The 19,491-nt window shown below is 39.4% G+C and overlaps 1 protein-coding gene and 1 pseudogene across 1 annotated transcript; one reads left to right on the top strand and one right to left on the bottom strand.

Annotated features, from left to right (window-relative positions):
- The first annotated feature begins 7,101 nt into the window (after nt 1–7,101).
- On the top strand, nt 7,102–10,723 carry LOC110114813 (putative receptor-like protein kinase At3g47110). Its single transcript, XM_020847825.2, has 2 exons — nt 7,102–10,278; nt 10,364–10,723. The coding sequence occupies exons 1-2, from the start codon at nt 7,245–7,247 to the stop codon at nt 10,717–10,719; spliced, it is 3,390 nt and encodes a 1,129-aa protein (XP_020703484.1). The 5' UTR covers nt 7,102–7,244; the 3' UTR covers nt 10,720–10,723.
- Nucleotides 10,724–17,881: 7,158 nt separating this feature from the next.
- On the bottom strand, nt 17,882–18,480 carry LOC114579920 (annotated as a pseudogene).
- Between the last annotated feature and the right edge of the window lie 1,011 nt (nt 18,481–19,491).

Genomic DNA, 19,491 nt, shown 5'->3' with positions numbered 1-19,491 from the left:
CACCACCACACCCCACCAGGACCGTCCAAAAGGTGGAGAAAAACAGCCGACCCGAACCAACCCAAAAATTCCACAGCAATGGTTGCCACCAGCGAAATACAATGATGCGAGCCCCAACCCATCATTGCCCAATCTTCGACATAACAGCAAAACCACACAAAAAAGCAATAAATAAAACCAAGACATAGGATTGCAGAAATCAGTATCCCCTGCCTCTACCACGAGATCTACCCCGAGTTCCAACATAAGAAGTGGGTCTAACATTAACAAGAGTGAAATCACATCCCGGGTCAGAACCACCACAGAAATCCGGCAATGCCAAATCAGCTCCATCAGAGAATTCGGATTCAGGATCACCCTCAGATGAATCCAACCAATTCAAATGATTTCTAATATCCAGTGCAGAACTGTCGCCTAAGGAATTGCCCACAAATCGTGTATCAACCAAATTAACAGGAACCTCAATGAAATTATTAGAAACCGTAGTGCAATTTTGAGGCACATCCGTACTTTGAACCGGAGGAAAAAACCCCAGGTACAAGCTCACCCACAGAACTTTTCGGTAATACCTCAACACAATCAGACGGTAATTTAGGAGGAAAAAACGGCACAGCATTAGGAGATAAGATAGAAATAACATCAAAATCCTTCTCCAGCCTTTCACCAACACCCCTAACATTCACAGTACAATTAACAACTCCTTCGCGCGCAGCAACGACAGAAGAAGGGAGAGAAACATTAGCATTATTATGATCCACACCAGCACAATTTGAAACAGCAGCAATAGGAGAAACACCCCCCACAGCCAAACCAGAAACCACATCCGCATCAGGAGAACCAACCCGACAATCAACATCAGGCAAGACCACACCCTCCACATCAGCAGACTGACTATTAATAAGATTTTCACAATCTAAAGCATCTCGCTCAAATACAACATTACATAATTTCGCAGAATTATCACAAACAGGAGCAGTCATCGAAACTTCAGTAGAAACAGGGACAGGAGGAATGTCCAGGGGGTAGAGAAAATAACCGGGGAGGTTTTGGACGAAAGTTTAGGACATTCCAATTTTTTATGACCTAAAGCTTTGCAAAATGAACAAAAATTGTATTCGAACTTGAGTATGTAATGTGTATATGAGCTTATCTTAATTGGACTAAATGTTCCAAAAAGAAAAATGTATGCATTGGGTATTGAACATTTTTCTATCATTTTGATATTCAAAACTTGAAGATAAATTTTATAAAAATTATATTTAAAGATAGATAAGAAAAATAAAACAATAATCAAACATTAAAATTTAAAAATGATAAATTGAAAATAAAGCAAGATATTTTGATTAAATTTATTTTGAGATTAATATAATATATGATTAATTAATCAAATTTTATATTATATTTATCTCCACTCTCGGTTGTTGTATTACACCACATTGCTTAATCATATTCAGCTAAAATATGCTTTGGCAACCATAATTTGATTCTCTTTAATCTGATCAATTGAGGCCTTTCATCGGGCGAATTATTACGTCCGGTCACTGGACGTCCGGACACCCAATCCAGACACGCCACGTCATCCAAATACACTGGGTCCCGATGCATTTTGGTGACGTGGCGTGTCTGGATTGATGTCCAGACGAATCCGAACACCGGATGTAATAATTTGCCCTTTCATCGAGCATGTACAACTCCCAACCACTGCCAATGGCATAAAATCGGCCATCGCCTGCGCAATCAATGTATTTTATTTTTATGCCTCGGCTTCCTTCCATCAAAAAGCTCCACCTTTGACAGCCTTCATATGCATGCCTGCAAAATACAAATCTTCTTTCTGGACAATTTATTCGATTTCTTATTTCAACAATACAGGTTGTCAATGCTCGAAGAGACAACTATCTTTTCGAGTACTAAGTGACATGCATCATGAGCAATTAGTTTTTCCTTTCTATAATAACGGAGCATCTTTGGGTAAACAGGGAGGAATATGAGTTTGCGGTTTGATACAGGATCATAAAGATGAAGAACATTGTTATTGAAAATGTAAGGGAGAGGAGAAAAAAGGCAAGAAGATAAGGTAATTACAAAAGTAGTTCAAATTTAAGTTAAAACTTCATAAATTCATAATTTAATCTAGTAAACTTAGTGTCTAATTACACATTTTAGGGTCTACTATTTTAAAAAAAAAATCAAAACTCTAGATTTCAATTTAATTTAAAAAGTTAAAATTTGACCATTTAATTTAGTGCATTAAATAATTTACAAAATTTCCAAAAATTCAATAATTAATTAGAACTTCTAAAAACATGTATTTGGTTATCAAAATCAATCAACCAACCCCTTAAATACATAAAAAGCACTCCAAGGATAGAGTTTTTAGAATGGACTACCTTGAGCTACCGGGCTACGTGTCCTAAGAAGGTTTCACCCTCGAGCTCACTGTGATAACGCCATGAACGGATTCAATGGATTGTAAAACTTTAATGTTGATTGATTATTAATTATTTAACCAAATTTAAATCTCTAATTCAACTACATCAACCTGGTTTAAAGGTTGTACAATCTTGAACTTTAGGGTTACGTATCCTGAGTAGGTTTTGTCCTCAAACCCACTATGACAACGCCACAAATCAGTTGATGAAAAACTTAATTAAATGTAAGCAAACCAAACATACAAAGAAAGTTGCTACAATAAGTGGAAAACTTTCGGAGATTGCCCATACTAATATTTGTGGACCTTTCGTCTTATAGTCATTTAGATGACAAAAAATACTTTATCACTTTCATTGATGATTTTTCATATTATTGTTATATTTATTTGTTGCATGAAAAGTCTCAAGCAATAAATGTTTTAAAGGCATATATTGTTGAAGTTGAGCGACAATTAGATAGAAAAGTGAAAAATCATTCAATCTGATAGAGGTGGTGAGTATTACAGAAGGTATGATGGAATAAAATAATATCCAGAAAATTTTGCTAAATTTATAGAAGAGCATGGTGTTTGTGCACAATACACAATGACTAGTACACCTCAATAGAATGATGTAGTTGAAAGATGCAACAATACTCTTATAAAAATGGTTAGAAGTATGTTAAGTAACTCCTCAGTACCCATTTCATTGTGGATGGAGCCCTTAAGATAGTTTTTTATGTGCTTAATCGAGCTCCTAATAAGGTAGTTCAAAAGACTCCTTTTGAATTGTGGATGGGAAGGAAATCGAGTTTGAGACATTTTCATATTTGGGGTTGTCCAGCAGAGGCTAGGATCTATAATCCACATGAAAATAAATTAGATTGTAAGTGGATACTTTATTAGTTATCCATAGAAGTCTAAATGGTATATATTTTATTGTCCTAATCATAATAGAAGAATTGTTGAAACGTAAAATGTCATATTTCTTGAGAATAGTGAAGTTTGTGGGAGTGATATATATTATGAGATATGATCATCGAAGAAGTTCAGGTGCCTGTCTAAAAACCCATAATATCAAATGAAATTGTTGTTTCTCCAGTTGTCAAAAAGTATAATAATATTGAACAATAATCTAGTGATTAGTCACTCTATAATGAGAATGTCACCAATAAACCAGTTATATAACAATCACAAGAAATGGCATTAAGAAGATCTAAAAGAGAAAAGAGATCAACTATTTCATATGATTATTTGGTATATTTACAAGAATCTGATTATGATTTAGGAACAAGTAAAGATCCAATTTCATTTTTCACAAGCCATTGAAAGTAGTAATTCTAAAAAATGGGTCAATGCTATAAATGATGAGTTGAAATTAATGGAACAAAATAAAGTTTGGGATGTCATTGATTTACATGAAGGTTTTAAGATAGTCAGGTGTAAATGGATCTTTAAGCCCAAAGGAGATTGCAATGGTTATATTGAACAACATAAAGCTAGGCTTGTTGCAAAAGGTTTCACTCAAAAAGAAGTTATTGATTACAAAGAGACATTCTTTCCAGTATAAAAAAAATGACTCTCTTAGGATCATAGTGGCTTTGGTGGCTCATTTTAATTTGGAATTACACCAAATGAATATAAAAACTACTTTTCTAAATTGGAATTTAGATGATGAGGTGTATATGGAACAACCTGAGGTTATTAATTAAGGGAAAGAAGCACATGGTATGCAAATTAAATAAATTAATTTACGGACTTAAACAAGCTTCAATACAATTGTATCTTAAGTTTAATAATACTATCATGTCCTTTGGATTTAACGAAAAGACTGTTGATCGGTGTATATACCTACCCGGCTGCCAACCGCTGCCAGACTTCAGCCCAACAGCCGTCAGTCCACCACCCGGCTGTTGACCTCCGTCGAACTTCAACCCGACAGCCGTCAAACCACCGTCCAGCTGCCGACCGCTGCCAGACTTCAGTCTGACCGTGATTAAACCACCGCCTGGCCGCCGACGGACTTCAGCCCAATCAACGTCGTACCACCACCTGGTCACCAACCACCGGTGGACTTCAGTCCGATTTCCATCAGACTACTGTCCGGACGCTGGCCGTTGTCAGACTTCCACACGGCCATCAACCGCCGCTAGACTTCCACCCATAATTCCTCAGGACCACCACCGGATGTTGGAGTTATGTCAGACCACCACCTGACGTCGGAGTTCTGTTGGATCACCACGTGATGCTAGAGTTCCGTCATACCATCACTTGATGCAAGAGTTCCATCGGACCACTGCCTAACGTCGGACTTCCGTCGGATCACCGCCTGACACCAGACTTCCATTAGGACCACCGCCTAACCCCAGACCACCACTATACCATCGCCCGACGCCGGAGTTCCACCAAATCACCGCCAGACCACCACCAAATCACCGTCGGACCACCGACTGATGCTCAAACTTTTGTCAGACCACCGATAGAAGTTGGAGTTCCACCAGACCACAGAATAATTCCTGGACTTCAACCAAACCTCTGCCTTACGACTACGATCTTTATGACCCTATCTTCTATCGACTTTGGTCCTTCTGACCTCCGTCGTCTATAACAGTCCTTCCGACCTCCATCACAAAATAATGGTCTTTCTGACCATTGTCTACTACCAACTTTTGTCCTTCCGACCTATATTTCCTACTACAGTCCTTCCGACCAACTTCGCAAGATAAGCTTTTTTGACCCATGTCTCATGCCGACTATGGTCCTTTCGACCTCTGTCGCCTACTACGATCCTTCCGACCTCCATCACAAGATAATAATCTTTCTGACCCCTATCTCTTACCGATTACGATCCTTCTGATCTATGTCGCCTACTACGATCCTTTCGACCTTCATCACTAGACAACCTATCTCCTACCGACTATAGTCCTTTCGACCTCTGTCGCCTATTACAATCCTTCTGACCTACATCGCTAGACAACGATCTTTTTTACCATTATCTCTTGCCAACTACGGTCCTTCCATCCTCTGTCGCCTTTTATAGCCCTTCCAACCTCCATCGCTAGCAAACGATCTTTCTGACACTTGTCCCCTACCACGTACGGTCTTTCTAACCTATGTTGCCAACTACGGCCCTTCTGACCTCCATCGCCAAGAAACGATCTCCCTTGTCTCCTGCCAACTACGGTCCTTCCGGCCTCATTGCCTACTACGGTCCTTCCGACCGTCATCGCCAAATAACGGTCTTTCTGAACCAACAACAGTCCTTCCGACCTCCGTTACCAACTACAATCTTTCCGACCTCCATCGCCAGACAATGATCTTTCTGACCCTTAGTTCCTACTGACTATTATCCTTCCAACCTCCGTCGCCTACTACTATCCTTCTGATCACCATTACTAGACAACGATCTTTCTGACCCCTGTCTCCCGCTAACTACAGTCATTCCAACCTCCCTCGTCAATGGTCCTTCCGACCACCGTCACCAGACTATAATCTTTCCAACCTCTGTCGCCCGCTGACTATGGTCATGTCGACTAAACAAACATATCAATACTGATTCTTCCAATTTCGACCATGTAATGCATTCTATATGATGTATATCTGTTATATCAAGTCAATGCCTTCCCTCCAATGAACGAACAATTATTACGTCCTCCGACCGGACGTAGAGGAACGTTCGGTCGGAGGCAAATTCCCGCCAAATACCGAGTTGTACCGAGTAAACACCGAGCAATATCGAATAATAATGAGGAATAACATCATGTGAAGACCCAATACCGAGTTATTTCGAGCTATCTTGAGCAATACCGATTAAATATGTTTTCTACTTACTTTATTTTTAAATTATTTTTTTAAAAATTTACTATAGTAAGTCGTACGTTTAAGGAGCAACTTACAATAGTCATTTTTTTTAAAATAAGTCGTCCATCAGTTCGGCGACTGTCACATGACTCAATAAGTTTGAGTCAGCATAAATAGCCCATTTGATGAACGACTTTAACTAATTTTAATTTTTATAATAAAAAATTATTTTAAAAAACTGTAAAAAAAATCAAACCAAGCTTTAATAACAAAAAAGAACTTTTGAGTCGACTCCGTCGTGTTGTGAACAATTATTACGTCCTCCTACCGGATGTAGAGGAACGCCGGTTGGAGGCCAAATCGTGCCAAAAAACGAGAAATACTGAGCAAATACCGAGCAATACCAAACAATAACGAGAAATACCATCACGTGAAGACCCAATACCGAGTTATACCGAGCTATACCGAGTTATACAAAAGTTGTACCGAGTTTTTCCTAGAAAAAAACTCGGTACAACTCGATATTGCTCGGTATAACTCGTTATTGGTCTTCACAGAGCGGTATTCCTCGTTATTATCAACTAATACCTAGCAATACCGAGCAAATACCGAGTTTTTTGGCGGGATTTTGCCTCCGACCGGACTTTCCTCTACGTCTTTACACCGGACCTAATAAAAGTTCGTCGTAAAGAGTGTAAAAGCAAATAAATATTCGTCGTAAAGAGTTTCAAAATTCAAATCATAATAAAGCTGAAGATTGTTCAAATAGGCTTCTCAATTACACAAATCCAATTGTATACACAATAAAGAAAGACTTTGACTACGCTACTCCAACATGGAATCTAAGGAAATAAATATCGACTATTCAAATTTATTTTCTCAATTATACAAAATTGAATTGTGTATATAAATAATGGAAGACTTTGACTCCGCTCCTCCAAGATGAAATATGAAAGTAAATAAATATCTCCTAATCAGCGATTATTGATCACAGAAAGCACAATGTTGTTCAACAAATTCTGATCAATCCAAAATGGGTTTTTCCTCTCTCCAGCATTCAATTTTTTCCTTGGGAATCACAGTTGTTTTTATCTGCTTTCACGCAGGAAAAACTGCAAATGTTTCAACCTCAGGAAGCACAAGAACTGACCAGCTTGCACTGCTTGCTTTCAAATCTGCCATCTCTGATCCACTTGGAGCCTTGAGTTCCTGGAGCAATGCTTCTCTTGATCCCTGCGAGTGGAAGGGAGTCACTTGTGGACTGAAACCTCCAAGGCGTGTAACAGCTTTAGAGCTCCACGCACTACAACTTGAAGGCCCTTTATCTCCCTCTATCTCCAACATCACCTTCCTGAGTCATCTCATTCTTTCATATAATCAATTTCATGGAAGCATACCACAGGAGCTTGGGAGATTATCTCGTCTAGAAAATCTTGACCTGACAAAGAATTCTTTTGAAGGAGAAATTCCTGACGGTTTCAGCTCCCTTCCAATGCTCAATACCTTGATTCTTGGCGATAACAAACTTACTGATGGGATATCTCCATTGCTCGGCAATAGTACTTCGCTAACCTATGTAAATCTTTCTGCAAATCACTTGTATGGAACTATTCCGGAGTTTCTTATGAACAATTCAGCGCTTTTATTTCTTGATCTTTCCAATAACCATCTCAGCGGAAGCATCCCAGCTTCAATAGGTGTTTTCTCGAGTCTCTACTATCTTGATCTTTCAAGCAACAATCTTGAAGGAAGCATCCCTCCCATGTTAGCCACAGGAAAGAATATCAAAACTATTGATCTGTCTTCCAATAATCTGTCACAAAATATCCCCCCTTCATTACTCAATAACTCAACACTTTTCTATTTGAGCCTTAGAAAAAATGGCTTGACTGGAAAAATCCCACCTTTTCTGAAATCTTCCTCAATACTTGGTTTTCTTGAGCTATCAGAGAACCAACTCTCAGGAGATATACCTCCCTCATTGGGAAATCTATCCTCCCTTAGTTACCTCTATCTTGCTCAGAATAAGTTGGAAGGAAGCATTCCAGAAAGCTTAGGCAGTTTATCTGGATTAATGGAGCTATACATACCTACAAACAAATTGTCTGGTAAGTTTCCTTCTTCTTTCTATAACCTGTCATCCATCACTTACATTGCCATGGCAGAAAATAATCTCTCTGGAATGCTTTTGCCGACCATGGGCTTAGGACTCCCAATGCTTCAAATTTTAGACTTGCAAGAAAACAATTTTAATGGATCCATTCCTCATTCATTATGTAATGCTTCTAGACTTCAAATTCTTGATCTAGCTGGTAATTTTTTTAGTGGGATGATACCTTCCTGTCTGGGAGGCCTTACAAATATGACTCAACTAGATGTTGGATGGAATCAATTACAATCAAAAGACATGAGTATCATCTCATCTTTCACAAATTGCACTCTTTTGAACGCACTAATTCTTCAAAAAAATAAGTTGCAAGGTGAATTACCGGTGTCGATTGGTAACTTATCCATGAAACTTGAATCTCTATATTTAGGAGCTAACCAAATATCTGGTATGATTCCCGCTGAGATAGGTAATCTTGTTGGTCTAATTGTTCTTTTCATGAATGAAAACTTATTTGCGGGAAGCATTCCATCCACCATTGGTAATCTTTTGAAATTGAACTTGCTTGATTTATCTGGAAACAAGCTAACAGGACAAATTCCATTATCTATTGGCAAGTTAACTCAGCTAAATGACTTGTACATGCAAGACAATCAACTGAGTGGTAGCATACCATCAACTTTAGGATCGAATTGGAAATACCTACAAGAGCTAAACCTTTCCAATAATGCATTAAATGGAAGCATTCCTATAGAAGTTATCAGCCTATCCTCTCTCACAAGGTTTTTAGATCTCTCACACAATTCTTTGAGTGGACCTTTGCCATTCCAAGTTAGCAGCTTGCATAATCTTGTGGCCTTGAATGTATCATATAACCAGTTGTCGGGAGAAATCCCAGCAACTCTTGGTGATTGTTCAATGTTGCAATACTTAAAAATGGAGATGAACTTCTTCCAAGGTATTATTCCCAAAACATTCAAACTTCTAAATGCCTTGATAGAGCTTGATCTTTCTCACAACAATTTATCTGGGCAAGTTCCAGAATTCTTGGAAAAGTTCAGTTACTTGCATTATCTAAACTTATCATTCAATAGTTTTGAGGGCGAAGTCCCAGAGGATGGTATTTTCACCAATGCAACTGTCATATCTGTAGCTGGCAATCCGAGGCTTTGTGGTGGTAATCCAATCTTACATCTGCAATCATGCTCAGGAGGAAAAAGTTTTAAAAAACTTAAAATGATACTCCCAATTCCAATTGCAGTTATTGTGATCATATCTCTGTGTGCATTTTGCATTATATGCAGATTAAAGAAGATGACCATTACATTACCCATATCAAAATCGCTTGATTCTTCAATTACATATGATGAAATCTTCAATGCAACCAATGGATTTTCTAATGAAAACTTGATTGGAAGTGGAAGTTTTGGTTATGTGTACAAACTAAAGATGCGTCATGGAGAAAATGATGTTGCTATTAAGGTATTTAACCTCCACCAAAGAGGAGCCTTGAGGAGCTTCATCACTGAATGCCAAGTCTTGAGAAATGTTCGTCATAGAAATCTTCTAAAGATTGAGACTTTATGTTTAAGTCTAGATTCCAATGGTAATGAATTCAAGGCTCTTGTCTTTGCATACATGCCTAATGGGAGCTTAGAGGATTGGCTACACCCAAAAACAGAAGACCAGTTTCTTAAGTCTAGAAGGTTGAGTTTACATCAGAGATTGAACATAGTCATAGATGTGGCCTCAGCACTGGAGTATCTTCATGATAATTGTGTTCCTCCCATTGTTCATTGCGACCTAAAGCCAAGCAACATTCTTCTGAACAGTGACATGACAGCCATTGTCAGTGACTTTGGCTTGGCGAGGATCATTTCTTCAGGCTTCTCTACAGATTCATCATTTAACTCAACAAGCTTGATGAGGCTTCAAGGATCCATTGGATATGTTGCACCAGGTAAAATATCACATTCTCTTAAAGCTTTGTAGAATACTTAGAATTAATAAAATGAACTGTTGTAAGACTCTCTCAACATTTGCAGAATATGGAATGGGAAACCAAATCTCCAGGCTAGGAGATGTGTACAGCTATGGTGTTCTTCTACTGGAGATTCTGACAGGCAAAAGACCTACTGATGATTCATTTGTACAAGGTTTGAACCTACACAAATATGTGGAGAATGCATTTCCAGAAATGATTAGTACCATTTTAGATCCGCAGATCATGCGAGAAGTAGAAGATGAAACTAATAACAGGAGCATTGGAGCTCGTATGAAAGAGTGCTTGGTTTCATTATTCCAGATTGGACTCACTTGCTCGAGTGAATCACCAACTCAGAGATTGGGGATGGCTATTGTTGTTAAAGAACTCAATTCACTCAAAGAAATGTTCTTTTAAGGTTCTCAGGTTGCCAATGACAGCCTTGCAAGAATATTATTATTATTATTATTATTATTATTATTATTATTATATACTTCTTAGTCTAATTTTTGTATTATAGAAATATTTAATTAGTGTTTCACCATATTATAATTAAGTCATCTTAATAAATTTGGCCTACTCTCAATTGCATAAAGTTTTTTTTGCTTATCAAGATTAGTTTCAATCATCATTTTCTTGTAGATTTGATATACCAGTAAAAAAATTTATCTTGACCAGGCTTAAATCTCGAAGCAAAATTAAGTTGGAAATTTCAAAATTTAAATTCAGGATCTTTTCAACTCTGATTTTAGTAAACTTACTGTCGAACTGAACGTCTCAGAAAGAAAAACCCAACAACACCAAATTCAACCTAATCCGAGCCCAAATGAGTCCAAATCAAATACCCGAAGCACATTTGGAAGGTTCAAACCATAATTTGGATAATCAAACGGTTCCCAAACGTGACATGGTTATAATCGAATCGAGCGGCTCGACGAGACGAATCCAACAAGCCAAAGATCGTCGAATTCTAATATCATTAAGACATTCAAATGCCCAATAAACGGTCCAAATTTTAATTTTTATACTTTAAAACTGCTTTATAAAGCAGTAAGAAAACCGTCCCAAACGAAGGCTTAGCTAGTAGCAAATAAGCCAATAAAAGTACCAAAATTTTACTTTATAAAGCAATAAGAAAGCTCCATATTTTAAACAAAAGGTCAGCCCGGCTACATCCTCCATATTCTCAAGACGAACACCTAACACTCGTTTGGTGTCACTGGTTTACTCCATTCGATCGCCAAATAAAACATTATTCGCGTGACGGTGAACAGTGCGACGTCAATACTGATTAGAAAAAAATATGATAAATAATATATACGGAATATTCTTTTTTTGACGTTAAAAAATAGAGTTCAGTTGAAGACGAATTACTATATTTTAGAATATTAATGCATTTTAAAATAAAAATTGGATTTTTCAATTGGAGACCGCCCAAGAGTTTGTGATATATCATAACACTTAATGGTACGCAAATGTCTCAATGTGGTGAGCGTACGCAAGCCGCTCACCTCTGCACAGCTCGGTCGCCACTTCCCTGTACGGCTGCATCTCAGCGGCATATTCCCTGCAGCAGCAACTCCAGCCGTTGATCACTAACTGAACCATCTCAGCCCTTAGTATACTGGCATCTTTTATGAAATCCTTAGCAATACCTCCTTTATGTTTGTTTTTGGTTTTTTAGCTTGGACTCATGCAACAACTTTGGACCTTAATTATATATTTTTTTAATGTGACTACAAATTAATTTAATTTAATTTTTTTTTTAGAATTACAACTTAAAATAATATAATGTCAAATTTTAAAATATCATTATTAATTTTTTTAAAGAAATGTGATTGGTACTAATATAATAAAAAAATTTTGCCATAATTTTGTAAAAATATGACTACATTATTGAAAAATATTTTACATATGGCAAAAAAATTAGAGAATTTTCGTTAAGCTTCCACAAACAAACCTATAGTTTCTTGAAAAGAGAGAGAGAGAGAGAGAGCATTTTAACTATTCACTTATATGATGGATATGACACCAATGATAAATTCTCAGCTTTGGAAAGCATTGTTAGTATTGCAAAATAAATTATTGAAGTAATTTGTATCTTTTAAGTTATTGGCTTACTATCTCTGTAATATATTTATTGGTTGCTGTTTCTATAATGAAGATAGCATTTTCTGCAATAATATTTGTTAAACAATGCTAAAAGGCGATTTACCTGTGGACCTATTGGTCATAGCATTGTATGCGAATTCGGCCCAGCTGAGGACCACTTCCCATTGGCGTGGATGCTCCTGGACTAAACACCGAAGTAAACTTCCCAGCGTTCTGTTGACGACTTCGGTCTGACCATCCGTTTGAGGATGATAAGCGGAGCTCAAACGGATGTCGGTGCCCAACCGCTTCCATAATTCTCGCCAGAAGTGACTTATGAACTTAACGTCTCGATCGGAGGTGAGACTCCGGGGAACTCCATGTAAGCGGACAATTTCATCAAAGAAATGGTGAGCGACCATCACAGCACAGCATTAGCTGTTTTCTTGCATGAAATGAAATGCGCCATCTTGGAAAATCTATTGACAACCACCATGATGGAATCATTGCCCCGCTTAGTATGTGGCAATCCGAGTACAAAGTCGAGACTAAGGTCTTCCCAAATTGATTCATGTACTGGAAGAGGCAGGTACAGTCCGGTATTCTGAGATCCCCCTTTATACATTTGACATACAGGGCAGCTGTCTACTATTCGGTACACATCTCGCCGGAGTCTTGGCCAATAGAACCGGACCTGGAGTTGACGGAGAGTGTTTTCTCGGCCAACATGAGCTGCCAACGCGCCTCCGTGAGTTTCTCGAATCAATTGTTGCCGCCACGAGGAGACTGGAACGCACAGAACATTCTGTTTAAACAAGTACCCATGTCTGATGGCAAAATCATCAACTGTGGCCTGTGTCTTACATTGTTTCCAGATAGCGCCGAAATCAGGATCCCCTTCATATAAGTCTTTTAAACATACTAATCCCGTGATCTCAGTTTGCAAGGTAGTCAGGAGATTTCGCTTTCGGCTTAGTGCATCAGCCACCCGATTCTCATTACCAGGTTTGTGTTTAATCGTGAACACAAATCTTTGGAGGAACATTATCCATCTAGAGTGCATTCTATTGATGTTTTTCTGGCTATTTATGAACTGTAGCGCTTTATTATCACTACATAGAATGAACTCTTGGTGTAACAAGTATTGTTCCCACTGTTTCAATGCCCGAACAATGGAGTAGAGCTCTTGTTCATAGGCGGCCCACTTCTGTCGTGATGCGCATAATTTTTCACTAAAGAAAGCAACCGGTCTAGTTCCTTGAGTGAGCACAGCCCCGATGCCGATGGCCGAGGCATCGGTACTAACTTCAAACAACTTATCAAAGTTAGGAAGCGCTGGAACTGGTGCTGAACATATGGCCTCTTTGATAGCTTCAAAGCTTTGTTGCTGAGCGGCAGACCAGCCGAACACCTTAGCCTTCAATCCTTCTGTGATTGGAGCCATAATCACACTGAAGTTTTTTATGAATTTGCGGTAAAAGTTAGCCAACCCATGAAAACTGCGAACTTCGAAGAACGACTGGGGTGCGGGCCAGTTAATTGCTTCAACCTTCATGGGATTCATAGATACTCCCTCTGCTGAAATGACAAAACCGAGAAAACTAACCCGTGGCACTCCCAGATCACACTTGGAACGATTGATCAATAGTTGCTGTGTCTGGAGTGTTTCAAATGTTGTAAATGAAGCTTCCATGATACACTGAATACCAATATGTCGTCGAAGTAGACGATACAAATTTTCCCAAGAAAGATTTGAGCACTTCATTCATCATGCGCATGAATGTGGATGGAGATTACAAAGCCCAAAGGGCATGACTTCCATTCATAGAGACCATGAGGTGTTTTAAAGCCGTCTTCCACTCGTCTCCGGGACAGATCCTGATCTGGTGATATCCACTTCTAGATCCAACTTAGAGAAAATTGAGGATCCGGTCAGTTGATCTATTAGCTCTTCAATGCGTGGTACCGGAAAACGGTACTTAATGGTTATCTTGTTAATAGCTCTACTGTCTACGCACATACGCCAGTTTCCATCTTTCTTTGGGACTAATAATGCCGGGACTGCACAAGGACTGACACTCGGCTAGATTAATTGTTTGTCAAGGAGCTGGTCCACGATTTCCTGGAGTACCTCTTGTTCCTTCGGATTAAGGCGGTAGTGTGATAAACTTGGCAGACTAGCACCCGGCACCAAGTCAATTTGATGTTGTATATTTCTGAGTGGTGGAAGCTTAGCCGGTAATTCATCCTGGGGAGATGGCTTTGTACTGACTCAATAACTTCACTATATCTTCCTGCATACTACTTTGGCTTGCGATACCATTGAGTTCAGCCATAACCAATGCGAACATTGGTTCTTCCTGACGCCAACAATTGTAGAAGCTTGGCTCCACTGACCACATGCCATTGCAGCTCCCTTGGGTATCAATCTAGTAGAATTCTTTTCCGCCGAACTAGGTAGTAACCTTAATCTTGCCCTTTCCATCCAGTGAATAAAGTTGGCACGACCGTCGTACATAGCTCCGGCATTCGAATTGCCACGGTCTTTCCCAGTATCAAGTGACATACATCATCTCGACAACATCACAGACCACTTCACACAATGTATGCTTCCTATAGAGAAAGTGACACGGCACGAATCTGGACACTAAAAATCTCTATTCCACGCTTTACCCCAGCTGATTTTATAGGGATTAGGATTCTTAAAGGTCTTCATTGTAAGTTTTGAACCACTGATCGTGAAATTCACGTTTTTCCGTACATCCATTATCTACTAGAAGGTCGCATCACCTTCCATTGATTGTGCAACGTGTCCGAAACAGGGCGTGTCGCTGTGAGTTTAGATTTTGTCTTGGAGCCAACAGTAGCCTTTCTAACACCGCATTACAGGTTCTTCATCAGCATAAACGTCTTCAGCTTTCCTCATCATCAGTTGATTCAACTGCTCTGGACCGCTTCCCTCTTCGGCTTCCGCCAACTGCACTTGCTGTCTTTGGGACACTCGTTCGACTTGTGTCCTTGCTAAAAAAAACAAAAACATTTAATTTTAGAGGGTTTAACGTATGTATTTTCTTTACTGGCATCCTTAATTTTGTCTGATTCTTGACATTCGGTGAAGCACTGGGGCCACTCGGATTCACAACTGGAGATTCTGCATTCGCGCCTGGTTGACAGCAGGGGATGCGTCTTGTTATGTCCACTTGTGTCTCCTGCCGTGTCTTCCTTTATGTTTTTTTAGCTTGGACTCATGCAACAACTTTGGACCTTAATTATATATTTTTTTAATGTGACTACAAATTAATTTAATTTAGTTTTTTTTTTTAGAATACAACTTAAATAATATAATGTCAAATTTTAAAATATCATTATTATTTTTTAAGAAATGTGATTGGTACTATATAATAAAAAATTTTGCCATAATTTTGTAAAATATGACTACATTATTGAAAAATATTTTTACATATGGCAAAAAAATTAGAGAATTTCGTTAAGTCTCCACAAACAAACCTATAGTTTCTTGAAAAAGAGAGAGAGAGAGAGAGAGAGAGCATTTTTAACTATTCATTATATATGAATATGACACCAATGATAAATTCTCAGCTTTGAAAGCATTGTTAGTATTGCAAAAATAATTATTGAGGAAAAAAGAAAAACATAATGCGTATCTTTTAAGTTATTGACTTTACTATCTTTACATTATATTTTCGATTGCTACTTCTATAATGAAGAGAGCATTTTCTGAAATAATATTGTTAAGCAATAAGGCGGTAAGATATGCATTATATTTATCGTCATTCAAGTAATTATGTGAATCAAATATATTTATAAGCTAATTATTCCAATTCTAAATATCATACACACTATTTCATAAATGAATAGGTTATTTGATTGAAAATAATAATAATTTCAACCGTACACCTATCAATATGATGGAAGACGATCTCTACTTCCATATCAAAGAGGACTCTCAGTGGAGAAAAAATCATGTCAAAACATTCAGCATAAATTATATTAAGATGTTTCGGCAGGAGCGTTTATGTGCTACATATATGAAGAGCTTGTATTGTAATTCTCAACCCAGTCTAATGGTTCTACAATTTATACCTCGTTTGCATATTTTGCTCACGGAGCCATAAAAAGAAACTCTTTTTAATAAAGTAGTCAAAAGCAAATGCAATGTGTGATCATTTTGTTGTTCTATTGATTTTTATGTTGGAGCATAAAGGCCTACGATTCTTTCTGTCTAGGCGTGCAAACGAGTCGAGTCGAGTTTGAGTCAAGGTGTGTTCGAGTCGAGCTCAACTATCAATACCGAAATCGAGCTTCGCTCGGCAGAAGAAATTGAGCTCGTCGAGCCGCACTTTAAGCATGTTAAAGAGCCTGCGTCGTTCTTCTGGCATCAGCGCCTGCGTCCTCTACGTCTTCCACCGGTTATGCATGTCCGCAAAGTCGATTGTTTTAGGAGGGAGAGAAGCGGATGCTCTAAGATATTCAAGGAGAAAGATTAGCTCACCTGTGATGTTGCCGGTGGTGACTTTGACGTCGGCGCCGACGATGTGGTGAACCGAGCAACATGCTTCGACGTCGCTCGGGTAGTGGCTTTGACGTCTCAGCCTCATTAACGTCGGCAATCGGAGATACCGATGAACCGCCTCCTGGGAGTAACGTCGCTTGCGAGAGCTTGTGCCGGTGGAGGAGCAATGAGAGCTATCCAATATTGAAGGCTGGGAAGCAAACGGATGCTCGCTAGCACATCTTCCTCTTGCTCCGATATCTGAACGAGCCGTGGCTTTCATTTCCATGTTTTCATTTCCCAGTGGTCCGTCTTCCCGCCTGCATCATTCCATTTTCCCGCCAAAGAACTCGGGCTTGTAAGCTGTCAGCTCGAAATTGTGTTCGAGCTAGACTCGCGAGCCTCGATAAGCTCGACTCATCAGCCCGCTAACAAGTCGAGCTCGAGCCGGCTTGAACTCAGTTACTCCCCTATTTCATCATATTATGACTCCCTAACCGCATTAGTCTCTTTCGAAAAATCATAACACTAATAATACCAGAAAAGTCCTCTAAAATTTGTTATGACAGCAATTCTCAATAATTGTTGAACAACTTCAGCCATCTATTCAAATGCCCTTATTCTCAATCATCAAAGAATTTCAAACATTCATTCAATGTACCTATATATAATATTCAATGATACAGTGCTTCTCCATTCCATTACTACCACTTTAAGAAAGTAACTCAATATAATTTAAAAAAAAAAAAAAACACATAGTCACACAATATGAGAATCACATAATGATATATCCATAAAAGAAGCACTTTTATGAAAGAAAAAATAAAGAACATGAAATAAATTCCATATAACCTCCCAACACCAAAGGAGTGAAAGCAATCAGCAGCTCAAACACTGCCTTCCAACTCTAACCAAACGCAAAGTTCCTGCAAACCTCGTCAATCTCTTCACAAAAGTGCCAGGCTTGGGCTTTTATCATGTCCTGCTTCGTATATTTCTTATGAATCCTTCTTTCCCCGACTGAACAAAAAACGCCCCATTTAACATCAGATCCCCTTCTGATCTCCAATGCCAAATTCCTCCATTCCATTCCCCCAACATAATCCCTATGCGTCACCTCCTTCGCCGCCCGATTTGGTGCGCGAATATCACCTATTTCCTTGACTCACTAATCCGACGGATGAACTACTCCCAACCGCATACATCAACCAGTGCGTAGTAATCATTATTCACCAATGAACAAACCCCACCACCGACACCTCGTGCATTCTCATGCACAGACCCGTCCCGCGCGAGATGGTTAAAAGCTACAGTTATCTTGGCATCAGAGAATCCTGCCGAATACGAAATCGCCTCAGCAACCGAACGAGAAACCATCCGTCGTGGGTTGTCCCAATGTGGCAGTTGGAAAACACAGTGATCGCCGTCGACCCATGATTGCGTCGATCAGCCATCGCGCGCAGTTGGACATTGAAATGTGATCGATCCACGATGTTCGAAGAACGGTAGATCGAAATCGCATCGCCGTCGCTCGGGTGCGGAATGCCGTAATGGTTGACGGAATCGCGAATCATAGCCGCCCGTTGCCGGGTTTGATGTCGTTGGATGTGGGAGTTGTGGACGGATGATGTGGTGAAACGAATTTGATGGTGGATTTGGGCGCCGTAAGCGATGTGGATCCTAGGCGCCGACGCGACCGTCTTATGGTTTTGTAGCGTTGACCGATTAGGTTTCTTCGCTGAGGCGGAAGATGAATCATGCGTCGCGGGCTGAAGACAATCCAGAGAGGGTTGGGTTTGGATGACGGCGTGCCGGAGAGTGCCGGGCGGGGATGACGAGGTCGTGGTCGGAGGGGTCGGTGACGACGTATAGAAGCGCCAGTTGCGGCCAACCTCCAGCGCGGCGGCCGAAGCACTTTGGCGTCAGGTGGCGAGAACGTTATCCGGTGGTGAGCCCAATCAGGAGCGACACGCCAGCGCGGGTCGATTGGGTTTGTTGCGCGGCAAGGGTCCGCCATATTCTTTTTTCTCCCCTTATTAATTGACCGATAATCCCCTTCTGTTGCTGCTTGGCTGCTTGCTGCTGCTGCTGCTGGCTGCTGCTAATTGTTTCGTTCTTATGCCAAAGCCCTGCATTTCATGTTTGTGAGCTTTTAAAGGGCAGAAATTTAATCATAAAACTGTCATTTTTTTTCGTAATAATTTTTCGTCAATAATTGAATCACCAAACTCTACAGTAATAATATTTCCTCCTTAATAATAACAAAATCATCAACCATCAATAGGACAATCGGATTGCATGACAATAACAAGTTTACTTGTGGACGGCCTTATTGAAGTCATTTGTGGCAGCAATAGGATCAGGATTAATAGGCCGCATGTGCTTCATCACGAGCGGCTTCTGCGCGTTTCTTCCAAACTCATCGAATTCGCCTAATGTCAGGACGAAACAACATCGAAAAACAAAAAGAGGAAAAGAAAAAGAAGAAAAGAAAGGCGAGAGCCAACAATTATGATTCTCCATTCTTCCTTCTCCTTTTTTCTTCTATTCAACGATGAATTTAAATAAGAAAAAAATAAATAAAT

The sequence above is a fragment of the Dendrobium catenatum genome, unplaced genomic scaffold (assembly GCF_001605985.2).
Source record: "Dendrobium catenatum unplaced genomic scaffold, ASM160598v2 fragScaff_scaffold_716, whole genome shotgun sequence".
NCBI lineage: Eukaryota > Viridiplantae > Streptophyta > Magnoliopsida > Asparagales > Orchidaceae > Dendrobium > Dendrobium catenatum.
The sequence above is the reverse complement of the archived record's forward strand: the minus strand, read 5'-3'. Positions and strand labels throughout refer to the sequence as shown.

What these genes read in the sequence shown, in the direction of transcription:
- LOC110114813 (XM_020847825.2), top strand. Translation starts at nt 7,245, where the DNA reads ATGGGTTTTTCCTCTCTCCAGCATTCAATTTTTTCCTTGGGAATCACA. An exon ending in CATTGGATATGTTGCACCAG is followed by an intron (nt 10,279 to 10,363) that starts GTAAAATATCAC and finishes CAACATTTGCAG; the next exon opens with AATATGGAATGGGAAACCAA.